This window comes from Hemitrygon akajei, chromosome 20 (genome assembly GCF_048418815.1).
Source record: "Hemitrygon akajei chromosome 20, sHemAka1.3, whole genome shotgun sequence".
In the NCBI taxonomy this organism is placed as follows: Eukaryota; Metazoa; Chordata; class Chondrichthyes; order Myliobatiformes; family Dasyatidae; genus Hemitrygon; species Hemitrygon akajei.
This window is the reverse complement of record NC_133143.1, coordinates 68,276,301-68,302,791: the sequence shown is the minus strand read 5'-3', so window position 1 is coordinate 68,302,791 and position 26,491 is coordinate 68,276,301. Positions and strand designations below refer to the sequence as shown.

The 26,491-nt window shown below is 43.7% G+C and overlaps 1 protein-coding gene across 1 annotated transcript in view; it reads left to right on the top strand.

The window, feature by feature from the left end:
- LOC140713900 (ubiquitin-conjugating enzyme E2 E1-like) overlaps window positions 1–24,540 on the top strand; it is a 73,890-nt gene extending 49,350 nt beyond the window's left edge. Inside the window, exons 3-5 of the mRNA XM_073024558.1 lie at window positions 17,492–17,624; window positions 22,808–22,955; window positions 23,448–24,540. Coding sequence (XP_072880659.1) covers window positions 17,492–17,624; window positions 22,808–22,955; window positions 23,448–23,545 — 379 coding nt within the window. The 3' untranslated portion in view covers window positions 23,546–24,540. The remainder of the gene's footprint in view (window positions 1–17,491; window positions 17,625–22,807; window positions 22,956–23,447) is intronic.
- Window positions 24,541–26,491: the final 1,951 nt, after the last annotated feature.

Here is a 26,491-nt window from a genome sequence, read left to right as displayed (position 1 = left end):
TCCAAGTGTGGTCTGACCAACGCCTTATAAAACCTCAGCATAACATCCTTGCTCTTGCATTCTGGTCTCTTCAGATGAACGCTAACATTGCATTTGCTTTCACTGACTTAACCTGCCAGTTAACCTTTAGGGAATCCTGCACAAGGACTCACAAGTCCCTTTGCTCCTCTGATATTGAATTTTCTTCCCATTTAGAAAATAGTCCATGCCTTTATTCCTTCTACCAAAGTGCATGACCGTATGCTTCCCATTCCATCTGCCACTTATGACGTCTAGGTGGGCATTTTGTTCTTAGCTTGTTATGGAACTGCACCTTCATACAGAACACCCGTGAATGGATGTTAGCGTTAGCTGCAAGGCCTCTGGAGTTCCTACTCCCTGAAGCTAGGGTGGAGAAACTTTTCTGACTCCTGTGCACTGACAAGTGACTAATGTCAGGATTATGCCTACATTTTTTTTCTGAAACTATTTTCCTCACAAAGTGTTTTGATGACTTGGATATGCTGATGTCTCCCTACACTTCTCAATGCCTCAGTAAAGCAGCTAGCATAATCCAAAGCCCACGCACCCCAGATAATTTCTCGTCTCCCCTCTTCCATCAGGCAGAAGATTCAAAAGCCTGAAAGCACGTCCCACCAGGCTGACTATCAGCTTCTACCCTGCTGTTACCAGACTCTTGAACCAACCTCTTGTATGATAAGATGGACTCTAGCCTCACAATCTACCTGGTCATGACCTTGCACCTTATAGTCTACCTGTACTGCATTTTCTCTGTAACTGTGATACTTTATTCTGCATTCTGTTATTGTTCTGCCTCAATGCACTGTGTAACAATCTGATGAGTCCAGGAGGGCAGGAAGGTAGCAAGGTGAGCCACTCAGTCTCATCTGTGTATTTCAAAGAGGAGAAATTCTGCAGATGCTGAAAATCTGAGCAACACACACAAAATGCTGGAGGATCTCAGCAGGCCAGGCAGCGTCTATGGAAATGAATAAATAGTCATCGTTTCAGGCCGAGACCCTTCATTGGGACTGTTTACTCTTTTCCATAGATACTGCCAGGCCTGCTGAGTTCCTTTGGCATTTCATGTGTGTTCATCTGTGTATTTGCTGTATTGGAGCTTGAAAAGTTAATGGATGGAAATAAGACAGTACTGCTTCATTTATATCTTGCATCTTTTCATATAGAGCATAGAGCTTCACCTCACAGTACAGACCATTCGGCCCACAATGTTATGTGAGCTTTTAACCTACTCCAAGATCAATATATTGACTCTGCTCTGCCATTTCATCATGGCTGATCCAATTTTCCTCTCAACCCCAATCTCCTGCCTTCTCCCCATATCCCTTCATGCCCTGACCAAACAAGAATCTATCAAACTCTGCCTTAAATATACCTAATATTCCACACAGTATCTCTAAATAAAATAACATAAAAATTGCTGCATGGGGATCTCACTGAAACCTACTGAATGTTGAAAGGACTAGATAAGGTGGAAGTGGAGAGGATGTTTCCTGTGGTGGGGGTATCCAGAACTAGAGGGCACAGCCTCAAAATTGAGGGGCTGCCCTTTAGAACAGAGATAAGGAGGAATTTTTTTAGCCAGCGAGTAGTGAATCTGTGCAATGTACTGTCACAGGCTGAAGTAGAGGCCAAGACCTTGGGTATATTTAAATGAAAATTGTTAGTTTTCTGATTAGTCAGGGCATCAAGTGTTATGGCGAGAAGGCAGGTGTATGGGGTCGAGTGGGATCCTGGATCAGCCATGATGGAATGGTGGAGCAGATTCGATAGACTGAATGGCCTAATTTTGCTTCTATGTGTTACAGTCTGATGAAGCAGCTGAGCTCCAGAAGTGAACCGTTTATTCCTCTCCACAGATGCTACCTGACCTGCTGAGTTCCTCCAGCATTGTGTGTGTCTCGCCTCTATTGGCTGAAGCAGAACATTCAAATGCTGGGAGTTCACTTTGGTCCCATGGCCAACATTTATTCCTCCAATAACACCACATCTGTTTACAAAAGCATTTGTTTTTGTGAAACTCGTTATTAGTGAGTTGCTGCCAACATTGCAATAGTTTCTTCAGACTTAGTCACTGGTTACAAAGGGGTGCAGATACCCTATGAAGAGACTTACATAATCACTTTGTTTAAATCTTAAATAGTTTTTAAAATAATTAGGACTTATGATAGAAATACAATATTGCTATCAGTTCCATGGAAAGCCACCCAGTGAGACCTTCCGTCGGCTTCGGAAAGGTTATCCTTATAACTTGCCTGGGAAATTATACTCCACAAGTTATGGGATTGTGTGCGAGTTAATGGTGATTACTATCTAGGCTATTAGAGAAAAGTGAATCGCAGTAACAGGCCCTTCAGCCCATCTAGTCTATGTTGAAACATTTAAACTGCCCACTCCCCTCGAGCTGCACCTGGACCATGGCCGTGCACACCTCTCCCATCCATGTACTTATCCAAACTTCTCTTGTATGTTGAAATTGAAATCACTTCCACTGGTCGCTCACAGCACCTTCTCGGAGTGTAGAAGCTTTCTCTCATGTTCCTCTTAAACATTTTACCTTTCACCCTTAACATCTAGTTGTAGTCCCATCCATCCTCAATCTGAAAAGCATTTACCCTATCTATACTCCTCCTAATTCTGTATAAAAAGTATTCACCCCCTCCCACTTGGTTTCATTGGACCATAGAACCTTCTTCCAGCTGACTCCCACATGCCTTCTGGCAAACTCTAGCTGAGTTTTCATGGTGTTTTTCCAACAGTGGCCTTCCCTTTGCCACTCTCCCATAACGCTGTGACTGGCGCAGTCTCTCCCATCTCAGCTTGTAACTCCTCCAGAGTTGTAGTATGCACAGTCTCTCCCATCTCAGCCACTGAAGCTTGTAACTCCTCCAGAGTTGCCGCAGGTCTCTTGGTGGCCTCCCTCACTAGTCCCCTTCTTGCACGGTCACTCAGTTTTTGAGAACGGCTTGCTCCAGGCAGATTTACAGTAGTGCCATATTCTTTCCATAACTTGATGATTGACTTTACTGTACTCCAAGGGATATTCAGTGACTTGGAAGTTTTCTTGTACCCATCTCCTGACGTGTGCTTTTCAATAACCTTTTTTGCGGAGTGGCTTGGAGTGTTCTTTTGTCTTCATGCTGTAGTTTTTGCCAGGACACTGACTCATCAGCTGTTGGAACTTTCAGATACAGGTGTATTTTTACTACAATCTGTTGAAACTCCTTGGCTGCACACAGGTCTCCAAAAGCAGATCCCCATTAACTAATTATGTGACTTCTAAAACCAATTGGCTGCACCCGTGATGATTTGGTGTGTCATATAAAAGGGGGGGGGGAGGGTGAGTACTTCTGCAATCATTTATTTTGTGTTTTATATTGGTAATTAATTTTGATCACTTTGTAGAGATCTGTTTTCACTTTGACATGAAGGAGTTTTTCTATTATCAGTGTCAAAAAAAGGCAAATTAAGTCCACTGTGATGCAAAGTTGTAAAACAATAAAACATGAACACTTCCAGCGGGATAAGGGGTGTGTGAATACTTTTTATAGGCACTGTATAATGGCTTATAAATTTGGTTGTCATTTTCTTCTGACTCCTTTGAATAATTTTGTTTTCCCAGAATCTGAATTAGGTTTGTTTTCACTGATGTATGTTGTGAAATGTCTTGTTTTGTGGCAGCAGTATAGTGCAAGATATAAACACTAAATTACAATAAAATCCTGTAACGCAACACTCAGTCCGATGTAGTTACAGCCCAAGGCATTCCGGAGATCGGAGATCAGTTCCGCCACTGCCTGTGCATTCTCCCCGTGAACCACACGGGTTTCCCTGCGTGCTCTGAGATCCTCCCACAGTCCAAAGACCTACTGGTTCAGAGGTTAATTGGTCATTGAAAATTGTCCTGTGATTAGGCCAGTGTTAAATCGGTGGGTGGCTGGGTGGTGCAGTTCAGTGGCCCAGATGGGCCTGTTCCACGCTGTATCTTTAAATAAAAATGAATAACTATAGAGAGAGTATGTATTTCCTTCTATAACATAATAAAAAATTAAATTAAATAAGTAGAGCAAAAAAAGAGAGCCAAAACTAGCAAGGTAGTGTTCGTGCTTTTGTTGTCCATTCAGAAATCTGATAGTGGAGGGAAAGAAGCTGTCCTGAAATGTGTGTGTCTTCAGGCTCCTGTGCATCTTCCTCAATGGTAGCCATGAGAAGGGGACACGTCATAGGTGATGGTGATGCTTAATGATGGATGCCATCTTTTTGAGGCATAGCCTTTTGAAGACACAGAATTGGACTTGTCACTTCCTAAATCTCCAAACGAGTTCTGTTTATTTTTACCCTCGTGGTTTATTTTTAACCAAGCTAAGATTTAAACAAAGCAATTGTATAATTTATTTCATATCCTACTGGTGGTTAAAAATGATTTTAGAACATTGTCTTCTGTCCTGGAAAGTGTGCAGAACAAACTTCCAAAGATGTTGAATAGACTGAATTTTTTTTGTTGTTTACACATAAAGTCTGTATAAAGCGGGATACAGTGGGCTGGGGGGAGGTTTATTTGTATAAAGGGGGACAGTGGGCTGGGGGGAGGTTTATTTGTATAAAGGGGGACAGTGGGCTGGGGGGAGGTTTATTTGTATAAAGCAGGATACAGTGGGCTGGGGGGAGGTTTATTTGTATAAAGGGGACGGTGGGCTGGGGGGAGGTTTATTTGTATAAAGCGGGATACAGTGGGCTGGGGAGAGGTTTATTTGTATGAAGGGGGATACAGTGGGCTGGGGGGAGCTTTATTTGTATAAAGGGGATACAGTGGGCTGGGGGAGGTTTATTTGAAGGATGTGAAATGATAGGCAGTCACTGCAGGTCAGAAATAACATTCCTTGCTGACAGTGAACATTGACACATCTCAAGGATGTTTATGATTGATCCACTGATCTTCTCTCTCTGTGCACCCATGACTGTGTAGCTAGGCACAGCTCAAACACCGTCTATAAGTTTGCCAATGATAAAATTGTTAATTATATCATGGCATGAAGGGATACGGGGAGAAGGCAGGAAATTGGGGCTGAGAGGAAAATTAGATTAGCCTTGATGGAATTCTGCTCCAAAGCCTTAAGGTCTTAACAGCAGAATTTCAGATGGTGACGAGGAGGCACGTAGGAGTGAGATGGATGAACAGGTTGAATGATATCTGAACAAGAACCTTGCTCTCAGTGTCACTAAGATCAATGAATTGATTGTGGACTTCAGGAAGGAGAGGTCGAGGGAACACTCACCAGTCCTTATTGTGGGATCAGAAATGAAAAGAGTGAGCACTATCTGTCTGGTATGGAGGGGCCACTGCGCAGGATCGGAGAAAGCTGCAGAGGGTTGTAAACTCAGCCAGATACATCATGGGCACCCGTCATCAAGGACATCTTTCAAAGGTAATGCCTCAAAAAGGATGAGCCCATTATTACGGACACTCGCCATCCAGGACATGCTCATTTTTCGTTGCTACCATCAGGAGTATGGAGACACACACTCAACAGTTTAGGAACAGCTTCTTCACCTGCATCAGATTCCAGCACGGTCCCTGAACCAAGAATATCACTTCACTATTTTTCTCTCTTTTTGCACTATTATTTATCTTTCATATATTTCTTATTCTAACTTACAGTAATTTTTTATGTTTTGCAATATACTGCTGTTGAAAAACATCAAATTCACGGCTTAATGTTAGTGATGAGTAGGCCAGGCATGTTTGTTTGCTTGTGTGTTCTGGGATCATATGGCTCATGTGGCATGTAAATTTAAATAAAATCTGAATTGGACATTTTGATTAAAATTACTGTTGAATTAAGGCTGTTTAATTTCTGTCATATATTTTAATATGACAATTGCTATAACCTTGCACAACTGATTTCAACCTCTCCCTTCTCTCGAGTATCTGCCAAGGATTATGAAACCATTTCCTGATTGTTTTGGCTTGCTTTAGGGATCAGGCCTTGATGGTAGATTGTCAAGCGACAGAAGTGATCTGCCCCCTGGGACACAACTGGATAAACTGAGCATTGTAAAGGCTCCTGTGCAGCAATAGGCTTCCAATGTATTCTCAAAATCTCCCAAACCCCTTATTTTCCAAGATATTGACCCTCTATGGAAAAAGGAATTTTTACTTTCACTTCCCCACCCAGAAGGTGGCCATCTATCGCTATCTCGACAAGCACAATTTATGGGTAACGTTTGCTTTTATAACTTCTACTGAAGTAGATAGAATCAGTGAATAATTTGATAAATGCAGGTGAAATTGATAATCCATGTGTACTTCAATTTGTAAAACAATTGTCCTTCCACAAGTATTTACAGGAACCAGATCAATGTCAATGCATTATTAAAATCAGAATTTGTTTTATTTTCACGGTCTTGTATATTTTGCAGCAACAGTCCATGTGCTTTTGTATCTTTCCTGATGGGAGAGCAGAGAAGGGTGGGGTCTTTATGTTGGCTGCTTTTCCAAAGCAGTGAGAAGTTCTGACAGAGTCCATGGAGCTGGTAGTGGGGGGGAGGGGGAGCTGTTTTCTGTGAGTGGGGTGTCAGCAGAGCCTATGGAGGGGGAGATCTGTTCTCTGTGAGTGAGAAGTGTAGACAGAGGTTCATGGGCTGGTAGGTAAGGACAAGAGGACTGTTAAAGCGGCAGGAGGATGGGGTGAGAGCAGATGTTTGTAAAATGGAGGATGAGGGCAGCCTCAATAGTGGCGGAAGGGAAACCGTGTTCTTTGAAGAAGGAGGACATCTGATGTCCTGGGAAGGAAAGCTGCATCCTGGGGACAGATGCAGCAGAGACAAAGGGAATAGCATGGAGACAGGGTGGAGAGGTATGGTCTAGTTAACTGTGGGAATCAGTGTGGAATTATAAAAGATGTTGGCTGACAGTTTGTCTCCAGAGATGGAGACAGAGATCAAGGAAGAGGAGAGAGGTGTCAGAAATGGACCAAGTGAATTTAAGGGCAGGGTGGAAGGTAGAGGCAAAGTTGATGAAATTGATGAGTTCAGCATGGGTACCTGAGCAAGCAGGACCAATGCAGTCGTCAATGCAGCGAAGCAAGAATTAGGGAGCGTTGCCCGGGACGGCTTCAAACATAGACGGTTGTACATAGCCAACAAAGAGGCAGCCGTAGCTGGGGCCCATGCTATGGATATTTACATGCAGAATATTAATAGATTAGTTTCAGCAATTACTATTTATAAAGTTATTTGTTCCAAGGTAGTCCTGCTGACATTTGTCTGTCGTCAGGGTGATTTACAGTGAGTAGCTACTTTATTAGGTACAGGAATAGATCTTGGTGTGGTCTTCTGCTGCTGTGAGCCCATCAACTTCACGATTCAACATGTATGTTCAGAGATGCTCTTCTGCACACCACTGTTGTAACACATTGTTATTTGAGTTTATCAGCTTGAACCAGTCTGACCATTTTCATCTGACCACTCTCATTAACAAGGCATTTTCACCCACAGAACTCCCACTCACTGGATGTTTTTTGTTTTTTTGCACCATTTTCTGTAAATTCTAGAAACTGTTGAACATGAAAATCCCAGGAGATCAGCATTTTCTGAGAAACTCAAACCACCCTGTCTGGCATTCCACTCAGTCATTTAGATCACATTTCTTCCCCAGTCTGATGTTTGGTGTGAACAACAACTGAACCTCTTGACCATGTCTGCATGCTTTTATATATGGAGTTGCTGCCACGTGATTGACTGATTAGATATTTGCATTAACAAGTAGGTGTACAGGTATGCCTAATAAAATTCAAAATAAATTTATTATCAAAGTACATGTATGTCACAATATACAACCCTGAGACTAATTTTCCTGTGAGCATACTTAGCAAATCTGTAGAATAGTACCTAACTATAAATAGGGTCAATGAATGATCAGCCAGAGTACAGAAGACAGCAAACTGTGCGAATATAAATAAATAGCAATATGTAATGAGAACATGAGATAATAAGATAAAGAGACCTTAAAGTGAGATCACTGGTTGTAGGAACATCTCAATGATGGGGATTTTCCGTTCAGGGGTATTGGTGTTTCCATACCAGGCTGTGATGCAGCCAGTCAATACACTCTCCGCTACACATCTATAGAAGTTTGTTAAACTTTTAGATGTCATGCTGAATCTCCACAGACTCCTGAGGAAGTAGAGGTGCTGCTGTGCTTTCTTTACAATTGCACTTGTGTGCTGTGTCAAGGACAGATCCTCTAAAATAATAACATCCAGGAATTTAAAGTTGCTAACTCTCTGCACCTCTGATCCTCTGATAAGTACTGGCCCAAGGACCTCTGGTTTCCCTCTCCTGAAGTCTATAATCAGTTTCTTGGTCTTGCTGACATTGAGTGAGAGGTGGTGGTTATGACACCACTCAGCCAATTTTTCATTCTCCTTGTATGCTGACTTATTACCACCTTTGATTTGGCCCACAACAGCAGACTTGAAGCTGTTGTTGTAGCTGTTCTTAGCTACACAATTGTAGGCGTAAAGTTGGTAGATCAGGGCGAAGCACACAGCCTTGTGGTGCACCTGTGCTGATGGAGATCATGGAGGAGATGATGTTGCTGATCTGAACTGGTGGGATCTGCACGTGAGGAAATCCAGGATTCATTTTCACAAGGAGGTATTGAGACCGAGGTCTTGGAGCTTTTTGATTAGTTTTGAGGGGATGATGACATTGAATGCTGAGCTGTAGTGGATAAACAGCATCCCTGTGTATGCACCTTTGCAGTCCAGATCCTCCAGGATTGTGTGAAGAGCCAATGAGGTGGCATCTGCTGTTGATCCATTCCTCTGGTAGGCAAATTGGAGCGGATCCAAGTAACCTTTCAGGCAGGAGCTAATATGTTTCATCACCAACCTCTCAGAACACGTCATCACTGTGGATGCAGTGCATTGGGATGATCATTGAGGCAGGTCACCTCGCTTTTTTTGGGCACTGGTATAATTGAAGTCTGCTTCAAGCTTGAAAGTGGACACTTAGGGCATTTGTCTGACCTTCTAATGAATGGTTTGCCTTGTGTGCGCAGTCAGTCTAATCTATATCTAACGCTTGTAGAGGTCACTGAATAACGCTGAACGGTTCAAACTCTGCCGAGCTTTGATATTCTCCTTCCTTTACTCGGGTCTACTGGGAGAGTTTTATTACCCAGCAAAGCATCCCTGAGGTGTAAGTTTTGTTTGAGCAGAAAATGTAAGAGTGCTTCGTATTTTTCTCTCTTTTTAGTTACATTGCAGATTGTTACATCTATCTATCTATTCCAGTGGAGAGAATTTGTTCCCACATTCCAAACCCAAGGCAAAACTGCTGCACAGTCTTTGCCAACTTTTAAGTATTTGAGCATGGATTTACAGTTATAAAATCTATTGAGCTTGTTCTGTCAATCCTCTTGTCTTGAGACTTTGATGGATGCATTTAAGGCGAATGTTCATAGGTTCTTCATTAGTCAGGGCACCAAAAGTTATGGGAGAAGACGGGAATCAGCCATGAAGGAATGATGGATCAGACTCGATGGGCTGAATGGTCTAGCCCTGTTCCTACATCTGATGGCCCACATAAGTCAGTGGAAAGGACAGAGAGAGAAAGTTAATTAGTTACAGTTGACAATGTACAAGTGCAACATCCGAAATTTAACCAACCATTACTAAAACAACTAGCACTTTATTCCTTGGAGAGTGAAGGACGGAGATGATAAATTACAGAGTGTATAAAATCATGAGGGGCTTAGGCAGGGTGAGTGCATTCAGTCTTTTTCCCCAGAGTTGGGGAGTCAATAACAAGAGCACATAGGTTTAAAGTGAGAGGGGAAAGATTGAAAAGGAATTTGAGTGGGCAACATTTTCACACAAAAGGAGGTATCTCTGTGGATTGAGCTGCCAGTGGAGGTGGTTGAGGCATGTACAAGAACAGTTTCTGAAAGTCCTGTTCATGGAAAGGTTTAGATCAGGAGTTCAGAGCTGCTGAAGACACACATTCAACAATTCAGGAACAGCTTCTTCCCCTCTGCCACCAGATTTCTAAATGGTCAGTGAGCCCATGAACACTACCTCACTAACTTTTTAAGCAGTATTTATTTAAATATAAATATATATAATGTGTATATGTGTGCCTGTTTCCATGCTGAATGACTAAGGTTTTTCAAAAAGCTATTCATGTATCAGGGTATTTCTACTAAACTACTGTGAATAACTTTTTCAAAGTGGGAGGTCAAATATTAATAAATATGCTTGGGAATAACACTGATTCCAGATTATGGGTATTGGCGCAACCCGTCAACTCTTCATTCTCCTCCATAGAAGCTGCCTGACCTACTGAGTTTTTCAGTGTGTTACTGAGTTTCCAGCATCTGTAGAACCTCTTGTGTTTATGAAGGGAGCATTCATTCACCAAAGACAGCTCCTGATTCGTCAATCCAGCTTGTCGTGACTGTACTTGCCCCCCAACAAGAGCACTGCACTGTGCATTACTTTGCTTTTCACTGCCTTGATGTATGTACATGTGGAATCGGTGGCATTCTGGGTAAGAATTGCATTCAAACAAAGGGTCTTGACTGTATTTTGCTGCATATAACAGTACCCCGTGTTTAGAATGAGTTTGCGATCTTATTCCCCGTAACTAAAGGTATTTCATTAATAAGACATAGGAGCAGAATTAGGCCATTTGGCCCATCAAGTCTGCTCTGTCATTCCATCATGGCTAATTCATTATCCCTCTCAATCCCATTCTCCTGCCCTCTCCCCTTGGCCTTTGACATTCTGAATATACCCAAAGAAATAATCTTCACAGCTGTCAGTGGCAAAAATTCCACAGATTCACCATCCTCTGGCTAAAGAAATTCCTCATCATCTCCATTCTAAGGAGTTGTCCCTCTATTCTGAGGCTGTGCCCTCTGGTCTCGACTCTCCCATTGGAGCAAAGGAGGATGCTTAGCAGAGGAGATTTATCAACAAGCTGTCTGGACTAGAGAGCCTGTCTTATGAGGATAGACTGAGCGGCCTAGGGCTTTTGAGAGGTGACTTGATAGAGGTGTACAAGATGATAAGAGGCACAGATCAAGTGGACAGCCAGAGACTATTTCCCAGGGAGGAAATAGCTAATACAACAGGGCATAATTTTAAGGTGACTGGAGAAAAGTATATGAAGGATGTCAGAGGTAGGTGTTTTACACAGAGTGGTGTGTGTGTGGAATGCCCTGCCAGGGATGGTGGTAGGCACGTGGATGATAGAGAACTGGAGGGATATGTGGGAGGGAAGGATTAGATTGATCTTGGAGTAGGTTAAAAGGCCAGCACAGTACTGTGGGCCAATGGGCCGTACTGTTTGTAATGTTCTATGTTCTGGTTGGACAGAATCCATAATTACATTTTCTTTTACAAGGCCAATTATTTCCTCAATTACTTGAATCATTTGTGAACAAGGAAATGGAGTGTTCTGAACCCAAAGCAAGAATTACTAATTTAAAAAAAATCAAATTTAAATAAGATTATAATTTGACTTGCTCTGCGACTGTGAATGATGCAAGAAATGTGTTCAATGGGAGGGGGGAAATATCACTCCAAACAAAACATCAAATATTCTCCCATTGTGTCTTGCATCTTTTCTCAGAACCCATCGTTCATCCTTCCAACAGCCTTAATTCAGTTTAGCCCTGAGGGGGTGTGCAATTGCAGCCCTGCCCAAGATCATTTTTCTTAATAAAGTATTTAAGCCAACTACCTGCACTGATCACAGAGATAAGTTATAGTTAGGTCATTTTAGATCGACTTTACGTGTGTATTTAGTCTCCATTGCAGAAGAAATCACAGGCATAAACCACCCTCACCCAAAACCACTCCACCATTGCACTAACATTGGTAAATTGGTTTATAAATGCTCACTGTCCCTGTGTGACTCACACTCTCTCTCTCTCTCTCTCTCTCTCTCTCTCTCTCTCTCTCTCTCTCTCTCTCTCTCTCTCTCTTCCCCCCCCCTCTCTCTCTCCCTCCCACTGCTCCCGGAGAAAGGTCCTTGGGTTCAAATGGTCTCTCTTCCTCTCGTTCAATGGCACCAGAGTCTGAGATCTTGGGCAAGATTTAATTGATGCGTTTTGTGTGCTGGACTCTGTAGTTCACGTTATGATGTGTTTCTGGTCATTCCATTTTTTTGTTGCTCTTTTGGGTATTTTTGATTGGGGCAGACTGGCTCGGTGGCCTGAAATAAATGAATGACACAAGGCTAGACTGAACTGAGCTGAATATGCCTGGACTGGTTGGACGACTTGTGTTTTGCTGCCTCACATTGGGGTTTTTTGTCGTTTGCACAATTTTTTTTCTTTTTTGCGCACGTTGGAGCTTTGATATTTTCCTTCAAATGGGTTCCATAGTGTTTCTTTGTTTTGTGGCTGTGGGAAGACAAATTTCAGGATTGTAACTGCGTGCATTCTTTGATAATAAATGTACTTTAAATCTTTTGTTTATACAGATCAAGTTGTTACACAGTTCATTGAGGTAGAACTGGTACTCCCACCTTTTTTTATGCCACGGACCCCTACTATTAACCAAGGGGTCCGTGGCCCCCAGGTTGGGAACACATTGAAGTAAAACAATATAGAATGAAGTGTTACAGTTACAGAGAAAGTGCAGTGCAGGCAGACAGTTAGGTATGAGGTCATAACAAGGTAGATTATGAGGCCAAGACTCCATCTTATTGTTCAAGAGTCAGAGAACAGTAGGGAAAGAAGCTATCGTTAAGCCTGGTGGTACGCGCTTTCAGACTCTTGTATCTTCTGCCTGTTGGAATGGGGAAGAAGGGAGAATGTCCCGGATGTGAAGGGTCTTCAGAGCTGGCTGCTTTACCAAGGCATTGGGAAATATAGATTGGGTCTGTGGAGGGGAGGCAGAATCCTGTGAAATGCTGAGCTATGCTACAATACATTTATTTATTTAGAGAGGCCATGCTGAACAGACCTTTCTGACCCAACGAGCAGTGCTGCCCAGCAACCCATCAATTTAACCCTAGCGTAATCACAAGTCAATTCGCAATGACCAGTAAATCTGCTAACCCATATGTCTCGGGGGGGAAACCGGAACAACCAGAGGAAAGCTAGGAGCTGACTGGATGGACAAACGAACTCCTTATCAACAATGCTGGAATTGGACTCCAGCACCATGCAGACTACTAGGCTAAAACACATTCTTCCCATGTGCATTAATCGGAAATGTCAGTCAGAATAAATGCACTTCCAGGTAACGGTGTGCTTCGCCCACTCACTTCCCAGTTACTCCAGAACACACAACCCATTAACCTGTCCCGCATGTTGCCCCAAATTTCCGCCACCTTCCCTAATGAGGGGTCTCAACCTGAAGCAGCGACTGTTTATTCCTCTCCATAGGTGCTGCCTGGCCTGTTGAGTTTCTCCAGCATTTTGTGTGTGTTGTTCTGGATTTCCAGCATCTGCAGAAACTCTCATTTTTATAACTAGAGGGAGGTGTTGGACAGGTGAGGAGGAGAGAAGGGTGATAGAGGAGCCAGAATGGGAATGGAAAAAGAGAGGAGGAGGAAAGGGGGTTATTACTGGAAGTTTGAGAAATTGAATGTTCATGCCATCAGGTTGGAGGCTACCCAGATGGAATATGAGGTGTTGCTCCTCCAACCTGAGTGTGGCCTCATTGTGACAGTAGAGGAGGCCATGGACTGACATGTTGGAATGGGAATGGGAAGTCAAGTTCAGGTTCAAGTTTATTCACTGTACAAACTATACCACCAAATGAGACAACGTTCCTCTCGACCAAGATGCACAACACAGTGCATATAACTCACATACATTACACATACAGTGACATTACCACTAGTAAATTAAGATAATGAGGTGCATTTACATTACAAGTTTAAAAAGTAAACAGTAGAGCACTACTGATGTTCCATCCATGATGAGATTTGGCTAGTGGCAGGGAGTTCAGTAGTCTCTCAGCCTGGGAGAAGAAGCTGTCTCCCACCCAAACAGTTCCTACCTAATGTTACAGTTCCTCCTGCCTGATGGTAGGGGGTCAAAGAGATTGTTGGATGAATGGCAGGTTCATTGACAATGCTAAAGTCCCTACGTATGCAGCACTCTGGACATGTATCTGCTCAGTGGAACAGAGACCCCAACAATCCTCTCAGCAATTCTCACAATCCTTTGTAGGACTTGCAGTCAGATGCCTTGCAATTCCTGTACCCCATGGTAATGCAGCTGCTCAGGGTCCGCTTGATGGTGCTCCTGTAAAAAGTGGTTAGAGTGGGGGCACTGACTCACCTCGATCTCTTCCGGAAGTGGAGACGCTGCTGTAAACTGAAATGGGCCAACAATTCAGTGATGTATTCCTTCGTCTCACCAAAAGCCTACGCCTCCAGGTTTGCTTTGGGCGACCTCTTCTTCTCTTCCCTTGTGGATTCCATTCGAGTGATTGTTGAGTGACATTCGACTGGCTCTTCCTCAAGGTGTGGCCGACCCATCTCCACTTCCTCCTCCTTATCTGGAATACAATGGGCTCTTGGTTTGCTCTCTTCCATAGGTCTAGGTTTGATACTCTGTCGTACCACTTGAGGCGGAGGATCTGCCAGAGGCATTTGTTGAGAAAGGTCTGGATCTTGTTGCAGCTGGTGTTAGTGATTCTCCATGTTTCGGATCCATATAGCAGGATGCACTGAAGCCCAGAACAAATAAATCTCTTTCAGAGCAAGAAAGGGGGAAGAAGCCAAAATAAGAAAGTCTTCCCTTTTCTTCAATTCCCCACTTTGATCCCCTTTTACCACTTCTCACCTTCCCCGCGTCTCCTTCTCCTTCCCTTTCTCCCATAGTCCACTCTCCTCTCCTATCAGATTCCTCCTCCTTCAGCTCTTTACCTTTTCCACCTACCACCTCCCAGCTTCTTGCATTACCTCCTTCTCTCACACACCTGGCTTCACCTATCACCTTCTAACTTGTCCTCCTTCCCCTCCCCACCTTCTTACACTTGTTTCTTCAGCCTTCCTCTCCAGTCCTGACGAAGGCTCTTGGCATGAAATGTCGACTGTTTATTCCCCTCCATAGATGCTGCCTGACCTGCTGAGTTCCTCCAGCACTTTGTGTGTGTTACTCTGGATCTGCAGAATCTCTTGTGTTAAAGACTTCTTCATCTTTTTATATTCCACTCATCCTTTTCTATTAACTTAAACCCTGGCTTCAGGCTACAAACTGCTTTGGTTAAAACATGTTATTATTTTAAAAAAAGGCCCCTTCACGGTATTTAAGTGTAACGGCTCAAGCCCTTTCCCAAATGCTACAACAAAAGTCAAATTTTGCTATGGGAAATATTTAAGCTGCGAGCTGACATGCCAGAACTAATCCGGAAATAAAAATGAGCTCAGAGCTTTAAAGGACAGAGTCTTTCTGGAAGGATGTGAGGCTTTGGAGAGGGTGAGAAGAGGTTTACCAGGGTGCTGCCTGGTTTAGAGGGTATGTGCTATAACGAGAGGCTGGACAAACGTGGGTTGTTTTCTCTGGAATCAGGGAGGCTGAGGGGAGATCTGACAGAGGTTTATAAGATTATGAGAGGCATGGATAGAGTAGACAGGGAGTATCTTTTTCCCAGGGTTGAAATGTCTAATACCTGAGGGCATGCATTTAGGGTGAGAGGGGGTAATTTCAAAGGAGATGGGAGAGGCTTGGCCTTTTACAGAGAGCGGTGGATGTCTGGAACGCGCTGCCTGGGTTGGTGGTCGAGGCAGATACATTAGGAACTTATAGGAGAGGTTTAGATGGGGACGTGAATGTGAGGGAATGGAAGGATATGGACATGGTGTAGACAGAAGAGATTGGTTTAGTTGACAATTTGATAATAAATGAATTGGTTCAACGCAACATTGCGTACTGTACTGTTCTATTTCATGTGGACGATTATTGTCCATCAATTTTTTTAAAGAATTGAGACACAGTAGTGTAGCGGTCAGCATGATGCTGTTACAGCTCAGCGTGGTCCAGAGTCTGTACGTCCACCCCATGGGAGGCGTGAGTTTTCCCCAGGTCCTCCCACAGTCCAAAGACATGCTGGGTAGATTAATGTGTCATTGTAAATTGTCCTGTGATTAGGTCAGGGTTAATCGGGTTTGTCGAGTTGCTAGGGTGGCGTGGCTCAAAGGGCTTACTCCGTGCTGTATCCCTAAATAACTAAACAACAAACAAATAAAAATGAGAGTTCAGTTAGTAATGAATAAACTGAATCGTACGTATGAAAGAAAGGCACACACTATACCATTAATATATTGGTTTTCAATAGTGTACATCGCAAGTTTTATGATTAAAACTTGTTTTAATATAAATAACTGCTTAATTACAGCAGTTTTTTATATCTACAAGACTCTGTCAGTCCTTAGCTGAACACACAGTAATCTCAATCCTTGTATGGTTTGGTAAAAGTAACTCCAACAGCGGAAGTTGTAGTACAATAAGTCAAGTTAATAAGATTTGGAAGATTAGTTTTATTTGTCCCATAAAAATCGAAACACTGTGAAAAGCATCGTTTGCATTAACAGCCAACGCTGTCCTAGAATGTGCTGGGGACAGCCCGCAGGTGCTGCTGTGCTTATGGCGCTGGCAGAGCGTGCCTGCAACTTACTAACCGGGACATCTTTGGAATGTCAGAGGAAACCGAGAACCCGCTGTTCACAGGAAGAATGTACAAACTCTTTACAGACAGCGGCATGAATTGAACCCAGATCAGCGACGCTGTACTCACGTTACGCTAACCGCTTCACACCCGTGGCATGGAAAGGTCTAGAAGGGCATGGTCCAAGTACTAACAAATGGGACTAGGTTGGATGGGGCACCTTGTTGGGCCGAAGGACCTGCTTCCTTACTGTTTGACGCTATTCCAACAACTTTATAACCTGATTCTGTCCTGGAATACTTGGAATGCTTTATATACTGTTTTCCCCCTAATTTATTCATTTTTTAATAAACTCTTAGATAGGCACATGAATGAAAGAAAAATGGGGGGGTGGGCCTAGAGTTTTATTTAATTATTGAGATACAGCACAGAATAGGCCCCTCTAGTCTTTCACGCCATGTGGAAATCCCCAGTTTCACCCTAACCTAATCACAGGACAACATACACTGACCAATTAATCCACTAACCGGTAAACCTTTGGTGGACTGTGGGAGGAAACCAGAGCACCTGTGGGAAAACCCACGCGTTCCATGGGGAGACGTACTCCTTGGAATTGAACTCAGAACTCCGATGCCCCGAGCTGTAGTATCATCGCGCTACCTGCTACAGCTATGGGAATGATAGGAAAATGGAGGCCTACGTGTGAGGGAAAGGTTAGATTGATCTTAGAGTGGGTAAAAAGGTTGGAACAACATTGCGAGCTGAAGGGTCGGTACTGTGCTGTGTTCTATGTTAATTACACTTTGTCTTTTTGAAAACGTCCTTTACAGTGCTGGACCTAAAGGTGACAATGTGTATGAATGGAGGTCAACGATCCTGGGGCCCCCCGGCTCAGTGTATGAAGGCGGTGTGTTCTTTCTTGACATCGTGTTTTCAGCAGAGTATCCTTTTAAACCACCCAAGGTAAGCAGACTTCATAACTCCACTTCATCTGTTTGGTTTCTGTTTATAATTTTGCTGAATAATTGGTCTATTTACAGCAACATGCACAAAACACTGGAGGAACTCAGCAGGTCAGGCAACATCTATGGAGGGAAATAAACCATCAGCGTTTGGGGCTGAGACCGTTCATCAGGACTGGAATGGGGGGGGAGGGGGAAGGGGGGGCAGGCTGGCAGGTGACAGGGGACGGTGGGTGGGTGAGGGTGAATGAAGCTGGGCGATGATAGGTGTAGAATAGTGGTCACCAACCTGTCGATCGCGATCGACTAGTCGATCTTTCAGACCTTCCCAGTGGATCCCAAAAAAAAAAGAAAAATAAATACACAAATACTGTTGAGAGATTGTTTCCGGGTTGCGGGGTTTTAGTTCTGTTCTTTCTGCCCAGTGCGCATGCGTGTAGCTCCCCTGCCATGTATTGCAGTGTACCTTAGTATCCCCAACCACCGGGCCACGAGGAAACGATATGAGTCAGCTGCACCTTTCCTCATTCCCTGTCACGCCCACTGTTGAACTTGAACGCACGCGAGGTCATTACCCAAGTGCGTCAGGGATCACTGGTTGGCCTTGGGTAACCGGCCGCTTCTTGTGGCCGGCGAGAAGTGCCGTTGCTGCTGGCCTGGAGCACGGACAGATGGGCGCCGCCTCTAAACCTGTTTAGCACACCGAATGTTCGTGGGAACCCGGTGCTAAAATATTCGCAGACGACCTAATTCAGGCTCAGGGTTTCATAAGCAGCAGAGCAGCTACCTCGCTGCGATCTACTGAAACAAACTTTTGTCGGCCGATAGATCCTACAAGGGGAGCGGGCAGGCGCCCTGTCGCACTCCTCGCTCAGTCGATCGCTCTCTGCGGACTGCGACAGCCGTGGCCCCGGCATAGGAACAGCCGCACCTGGCCAAGGCGGCGGGCAGGCGGGAGGCTGGAGCTCGGGCCCGGAGGCTGTCTAATGAGGCAATGAAACACTCAAACCTGCTTCAGTACCTTGAGTCCAAGCACCCTGCACTTAAAGACAAACACGCTGAGTTCTTTTCCAGCGGAAAAAACATGAGCAAGCGGGACAGCAGCTGAGAGCCATGAAAACTAAATTGTGGAATAGACTGGACATAAGGAACCCCCTTCGAGTATCGCTGTATTCCCGTCACGTTTAACACCCCCCCCCCCCCGTCGGCCGGTCCACAAGAATATTGTCAATATTAAACAGGTCCGTGGTGCAAAAAAAGGGTGGTGACCCCTGGTGTTCATACATTATTTCTATTCTGGGTTGCAGGGTTTTACTTCCAGTCTTTTCTGTCCCGGTGTGCATGCGTGTAACTAATCGATTTGGGGTCGATCTTGCCTTTCACTAAGGCCGAGGTAGGGGATCTTGGGCTTAAAAAGGTTGGTGACCACTAGTGTAGAAGGTAAGGGGATGGAGAGGAAGGAATCTGACAAGAGGGGAGAGTAGACTGTGGCAGAAAGGAAAGGAGGAGGGGGGCCAGGGGGAGGTGACGAGAAGAGGTAAGAGGCCAGAGTGGAGAATAGAAGAAGAGGAAAGAGGGAGGGAAAAATACCAAAAGGAGGTATTGATGTTCACGTCTTCAGATTGGAGGCTATGCAGATGGAGTTTGAGGTGTTGCTGCTCCAATCTGAGAGTAGCTTCATTGGGGCTTCTGTTTGCCATGATAGCTGCTCAGTGTTTGCCTGTGGTAGAGAGATCCACTTTGCTTTGACGGATATTTGAAATGCCAGTCTTAGGTGCTGAGATTTTTCTGTTACTCACTGCTGAGAGTGAATGACACACAAACTTTATCATGAGCTAGGGCTTTGCTTTTCTTTCCTCTGGGAGGTGACTTGACAAGGTAACCCCACTGCTGATGACACAATATCAGATGGCAATAAGGATTTGTACAGGAGTGGGGTAGATCAGGTTGAATGGAGTTGCAACAGCAACCTTCAGCCTGGTCAGCAGGAGGTGCCAGAGCCCTCCGGGTATGGAGGCTTCTCTTCCCTGATTATTGGGTGATGATTTTCACCTGCGCCTCGTTTCAGTTATCAGTGCACCCAGGCCCTGCTTCGTGTCTCCTTGCTCAGCCTTGCGTTTGCCTACTGCCCAGCCAGAGGCTTCTTACCAGGGTGGAAGTGGCTAATACAAGGGGGCATAGTATTAAGGTGATTGAAGGAAAGTATAGGAGGGATGTCAGAGGTGGGTTTTTTACACACACAGTGGTGTGAGTCAGATGTGGTGGGTTGAGGCAGATACATTAGGGACATTTGATAAACTCAGGCATATGGATGATAGAAAAATGGAGGGATATGTGGGAGGGAAGGTTTAGACGATGTGCTGCTGAGGTTGTGGCTCAGACCAACTTGTTTTTTATAAGTTTGGTTGTTAAGCAAAAAAGGTATATTTCACTATATGGTTTGATGTACTCGTGATAAATAAATCTGAATCCTGACCTTTAAGCCTACTCTAAGGTCATCTAACCCTTCCTTTCCACATAGCCCTCAGTTTTTCTATCATCCATGTGTCTACCTAAGAGTCTCTTAAATGTCCCAAATGTATTTATGTATTTGTCTCTACCACCACCCCTGGTAGGGCATGCTAAGCTCCCATCACTCATCATGGAGTGGGGAACTACCTCAGACGTCCTCCCTGTACTTTCCTCCAATAACCTTAAAATTGTGCCCCCTCGTATTTGCCATTCCTGCCCTGAGGGAAGATCTCTGTCTGCCCACCCTATCTATGTCTCTTATCATCTTGTGCACCTCTGTCAAGTCACCTCTCATCCTCTCTCGCTCCAAAGAGAAAAGCCCTTGCTCACTCACCCTATTCTCATAAGATGTGCTCTCTAATCCAGGCAGCATCCTGGTAAATCTCCCCTGCACCCTCTGTAATCCAGGCAGCATCTCCCCTGCACCCTCTCTGATCCAGGCAGTATCCTGGTAAATCTCCCCTGCACCCTCTCTGATCCAGGCAGTATCCTGGTAAATCTCCTCTGCACCCTCTCTGATCCAGGCAGTATCCTGGTAAATCTCCTCTGCACCCTCTCTGATCCAGGCAGCATCCTGGTAAATCTCCCCTGCACCCTCTCTAATCCAGGCAGCATCTCCCCTGCACCCTCTCTGATCCAGGCAGTATCCTGGTAAATCTCCCCTGCACCCTCTCTGATCCAGGCAGCATCCTGGTAAATCTCCCCTGCACCCTCTCTAATCCAGGCAGCATCTCCCCTGCACCCTCTCTGATCCAGGCAGTATCCTGGTAAATCTCCCCTGCACCCTCTCTGATCCAGGCAGCATCCTGGTCAATCTCCCCTGCACCCTCTCTAATCCAGGCAGCATCCTGGTAAATCTCCTCTGCACCCTCTCTGATCCAGGCAGCATCCTGGTGAATCTCCTCTGCACCCTCTCTAATCCAGGCAGCATCCTGGTCAATCTCCCCTGCACCCTCTCTAATCCAGACAGCATCCTGGTAAATCTCCCCTGCACCCTCTCTAACCCAGGCAGCATCCTGGTAAATCTCCCCTGCACCCTCTCTGATCCAGGCAGCATCCTGGTGAATCTCCTCTGCACCCTCTCTAATCCAGGCAGCATCCTGGTGAATCTCCTCTGCACCCTCTCTAATCCAGGCAGCATCCTGGTAAATCTCCTCTGCGCCCTCTCTGATCCAGGCAGCATCCTGGTAAATCTCCCCTGCACCCTCTCTGATCCAGGCAGCATCTCCCCTGCACCCTCTCTGAAGATTTCACATCACCAGGGTTTTTTAGAGCTGCAACATTATTATGGCTCCTGAACTCGATCCCCGGACTAATGAAGGCCAGCACACCGTACACCTTCTTAACAACGCTATCAACTTTAACGAATCTATGGAAGCGGAATCCAAGATCCACACTGCCAAGAATTCCACCAGAAACTCCATACTCTTCCTTCAAGTTCAGCCTTCCAAAAGGAATCACTTCACAAGTTTCTGGATTGGACTCCATCTGCCGCTTCCCAGCCCATCTTTGCATTCCATCAATGACATGTTGTATGGTAACTTATAAAAACACTGCAATTAAAAAGCCTAGTTCTTCATTAAAATGATGGCAAAAGTGTGGAATGAGCTGCCAGCAGAAATGGTGGATACGGGTTCAATTTCAACATTTAAGAGAAATCTGGCTAGGGACATGGATGGGAAGGGTGTGGAAGGCTGTTATCCAGATGCAGGACGATGGGTCTGGACAGGGATGTGGAAGAGAGGGGTGTGGAGGGCTGTGGTTCAGATGCAGATCGATGGGTCTAGGCATGGACTAAAATGTACTGAAGGGCTTGTTTCTGTGCTGTGTTGACTCTAACTGTAGATTTGCAAAGAATCATCAAGGAAATGGGAACAAACTTCATAGGTGGTGAAATCGCGGAAGTGAGTCTAGAGCAGGGGTTTCCGACCTTTGTTATGCCATGGACCCGTACCATTAACTGAGGGGTACGTAGACCACAGGTTAGGAACCCCTGCTTGAGACTAATAATCCTGAAATGGAACAATGATTTACAATAATGCTGAATGTTTAAACAAAAGGATAGTTGATGGGCGGTTTCAATTAAATATACATTTCAGTTTGATTAACTATATGCATTTGTAGTCTGCGGAATAGTTCTGTGCTCGATCATGTTGTAAATGGCTATTACCTGTGTTTGCTGGGGTTACTGTAGATCTGCAACTCTGATCCTAACCATACCTCTAAAATGCATTTGTGTCAATCCCAGACCAGTGCTCAGCCACATTCAACTCAGTAACTTCTTGTCAAAGGCTCCGAAACTTCCCGGCTCATCATCTTCTACCTGAGCACGTTTCTCCACCAATAGCATAGCGGTTAGCACAATGGGAACATTGGAAGTTGGAGTTCCCTCTGTAAGGAGACTGTACACCCTCCCTGTGGAATGCATGGGTTCTTCTCTGAGTGCTTCAATTTCCTCATCATAGTCCAAGGACATGCTGGGTAGATTCATTGTATATTGCACCATGATTAGGTGAGGGTTGCCAGGATTTGCTGGGACTGCAGTGCTCGAGGGCCAGAAGGGCCTACTCAGTGTTGTATCAGTAAATAACATAAATAGACTATTATTGGACGTATGTTCTGCTTTCTTATTCTTCAAAACTCCATGCGCTAACTTTTGAACAACACTGACAGGTGACATTCCGGACAAGGATCTACCATTGCAATATCAACAGTCAGGGGGTGATCTGTCTGGATATTCTGAAGGATAACTGGAGCCCAGCACTCACCATCTCCAAGGTCCTTCTGTCAATCTGTTCACTTCTCACAGACTGCAACCCCGGTAAGAGCAATTACATCATTTAACTTGCATAGTCTAAATTCTTCACTGTTTTTATCACACTGTTATACCTTGTTTTTCTGTATTTTAGTGAAGTGACAGTTGGTTGAATTTTGGGTATCAGGCAGCTGCATTGTCAACTGCAGCTAATTAACAACTTTCTCTTTATGTCCTGACAACAGTTTTAAGTAGATGCCAACATGGCCATAAGGCCATGCGGACGATACAAAGATAGGTGGAGGGACAGGTAGGGTTGAGGAAAGATGGAGTCTGCAGAAGGACTTGGACAGATTAGGACAATGGGCAAAGAAGTGGCAGATGGAATACCGTGTCAGGAAGTGTTTGGTCATGCTCATTGGCGTGCAGTGATTGGGGTAATAGAAAGAGAGTGGGGGGGTGATGCTAAATATCAGATTCTGTTGCTGGGATGGAGAAACCTGCATGCTGCAAGTTGTACCAGCAGAAGACTCACTTGCCGTTTCTTTTCCATTGCAGCGGACCCTTTGGTTGGGAGCATAGCCACACAGTATATGACTAACAGGGCGGAGCATGACAGAATAGCAAGACAGTGGACCAAGAAATACGCCACATAAACTGGATGTTCGTCGTTGGTCTCTGGTGCAAACGAGCTGCTCCTCACTGGATTGAAAAGGGGAAGGGGCTGGGGGTGATGGGGTGGGGGGAGGTCAACGGGACAAGCATTCCTATTACAGGTTTTAAATGCGACAGGTCTTTTATTTGCATAAGTCTAGTCAGAACTCTTGATGAGCTTTGTTATTGTAGCTTAAATAATAAACTATTGAAATGAATAGGTAGGAAATTCACATGGAAAAGTTTGAAGAATACAACATGATGGGTCACGAAGACCCAGATTTGTTACTGAAATATTAAGTGATACCTCTTTACTGGTATAGGTTTTACTTGTTTGCGTTCACTATGTACGGTCACAATTTGAAGATGTTTGCCAATCAGGGGTTAAAACAAAATGGAAATCTAAAGGAAAGCCAGCATCTCAAGAACTTTGAAAACCCCATTAGAATAATGGTCAGAGAATGTGGAATTGTCTTCATTCAGGGAATAAGAAACAAATTGGCAAATGTTTGGGGGAGCGGGTTTTAATTTGCAGAAAGCAAGGAGACAATGTGAGAAGATTCCAAAATCCTTTCAAATAACTATTTGCCTTATGTAAATTCTGCATCACAGCAGTTGTGAAATAGGGGCAGTTTCAATTTAATTTTGTACAGATTTGGGCACTGTTTAAAATTCACAAATTGTAACCTTCAAGGCAGAAGTGAAAGGCTCTGAGTCTGCGGTGGTTTCCAATTCTACAAATGTCTGTTCCAATGCACGGTTATGTCAATGGTCACGCTGTAGTCCAATGGGAGTATTGTATTGAAATATGTATGGCTGCTTATTTGATGCAGAGTTTGCAAAAAAAAAGAGTCTGCATCTTAATTCTAATTTTTTAAAACATCATTACAACTCGAGAATGAATTGTTAGCTATTGAAATCTTGAAGTTCTCTCAGTTATTGTTAAAAATCTATTGGCCTCATTCACATTACAAAATTAAAGGAAGTTGGCCCTCAACCAGTCTAACCTCTGTAACTGCTGGTGTTGTCTTCGGGAAATTTACATATTGTAATTAAAAACACTGATCATGAAATGTTACTCAATGAGCAATACTTGAAAATCAGATAAACTCCACATTTACAACTTGTACAAGTTCAAGTTTAATTATCATTCAACTTTACATGAATACAGCCAAATGCAACAGCGTTACTCTGGAGCCATGGTGCAAAACGCAGTACTCACAGTCACACACAGCACAGAGCACATACAGGATAGGAGTAAAATACATCATCACAAAAAAAACGCATCCAAGACTGAGTCCATGAATGTTGCAGCATTCTGCACTCAAACAAAATACAGCCTGTCTTCTGTTGAGCAAACAGTCTCTCCTGAGCAACTACAAGCAGGCAAAACCACGACTTGAGGCCTGGTCACCCGCCGAGCAAACACTGGAGGGCAGCATTTGCTCCAGCGTGGATGACGCAATACACTGCCTCCAGCGCCGACTCTGACATCTCTTTCCTGGACGGCTGCAAGCAGGTTTGAGATGTAGTCCTCGCCTCCACCGAAGCCACACAGCTCCCCTGCTGTCGGCCGCATCAATTAACCAGTGAACCAGACTTGCAGCATTCTTGCAGGAGTCTTACACAACAGCTACGTGAATCATTGCCATGTGATAGGATGTTAAGATCCAAGTTTGTTATGGTATGTCTTATGGTAAAAACTAGTACTTTCAGTGTTCGAGAGTCTAGTTTGAGCTTCCAAGTGCTTATTAAACGACTCATTTAATACTTGCCGATTTAAAGGTGGTTATTGCTGAAAACTTGGAATCAGCAAAAACGTTGTGTGGACCAGTAGCAATGTACTGCTTGTTAACTGAGTTGTAATGGGTGTTCTCAGTTTCCTAGTATTCAAAGTTCAAAGATTCAAGATTGTTTATTGCCAATCTTCAGTACAGTAAAGGAGAACGATCACATAAAATTCTTGCTTGGCAGTTGAAAACAGAACAGGCTTCTAAAACAATAAATGCAATTAGAACAAGTGTAAATAAAGTTACTTATAAACCTTTAGAAATTAATGAAACTTTAAAAAAAATTTATACTGAACTATATCAATCAAAATCACAAAATAAGATTGCTGAGATAGATAAATTTTTATCACAAATAACCCTTCCAAAATTAAATTTGGAAGAACAGAAAGGATTAGATAGGCCCTTTACATTAAAAGAGGTTGAAGAAGCTTTAGGATCACTTCAGAGTAATAAATCCCCAGGAGAAGATGGTTTTCCTCCTGGATTTTATAAAAAATTTAAAGATTTATTAATTCCTCCTTTTATGGAATTAATATACCAAGTGGAAAGAATGCATAAACTCCCACAATCTTTTTTAACAGCGATCATAACTGTATTGCCAAAAAAAGATAGAGATCCTTTAAAACCAACATCATATAGGCCTATTTCTTTGTTGAATACAGATTATAAAATAATAGCAAAACTTTTATCTAATAGAATATCTAAATATTTACCAAAATTAATACATATGGATCAAACAGGTTTTATTAAAAACAGACAATCAATGGATAATATAACCCGGTTACTTAGTATAATTCATTTAGCACAAAAAAGAGAGGAAATGAGTGTGGCAGTTGCTTTGGATGCAGAAAAAGCATTTGATAGATTGGAATGGGATTTTTTATTTAAGGTATTGGAAAAATATGAGTTAGGAAAATCTTTTATACAATGGATTAAAACCTTAAATACTAATGCTCAAACTAAAGTAGTTACAAATGGTCAGATTTCAACACCATTTTGCTTAACGAGGTCAACTAGACAAGGCTGCCCATTATCACCTGCTTTATTTGTATTGGCAATAGAACCATTAACTGAATTAATTAGAACAGATTCAGACATTGGGGGCTTTAGAGTTAATCAAGCAGAATATAAGATTAATTTATTTGCTGATGATGTTTT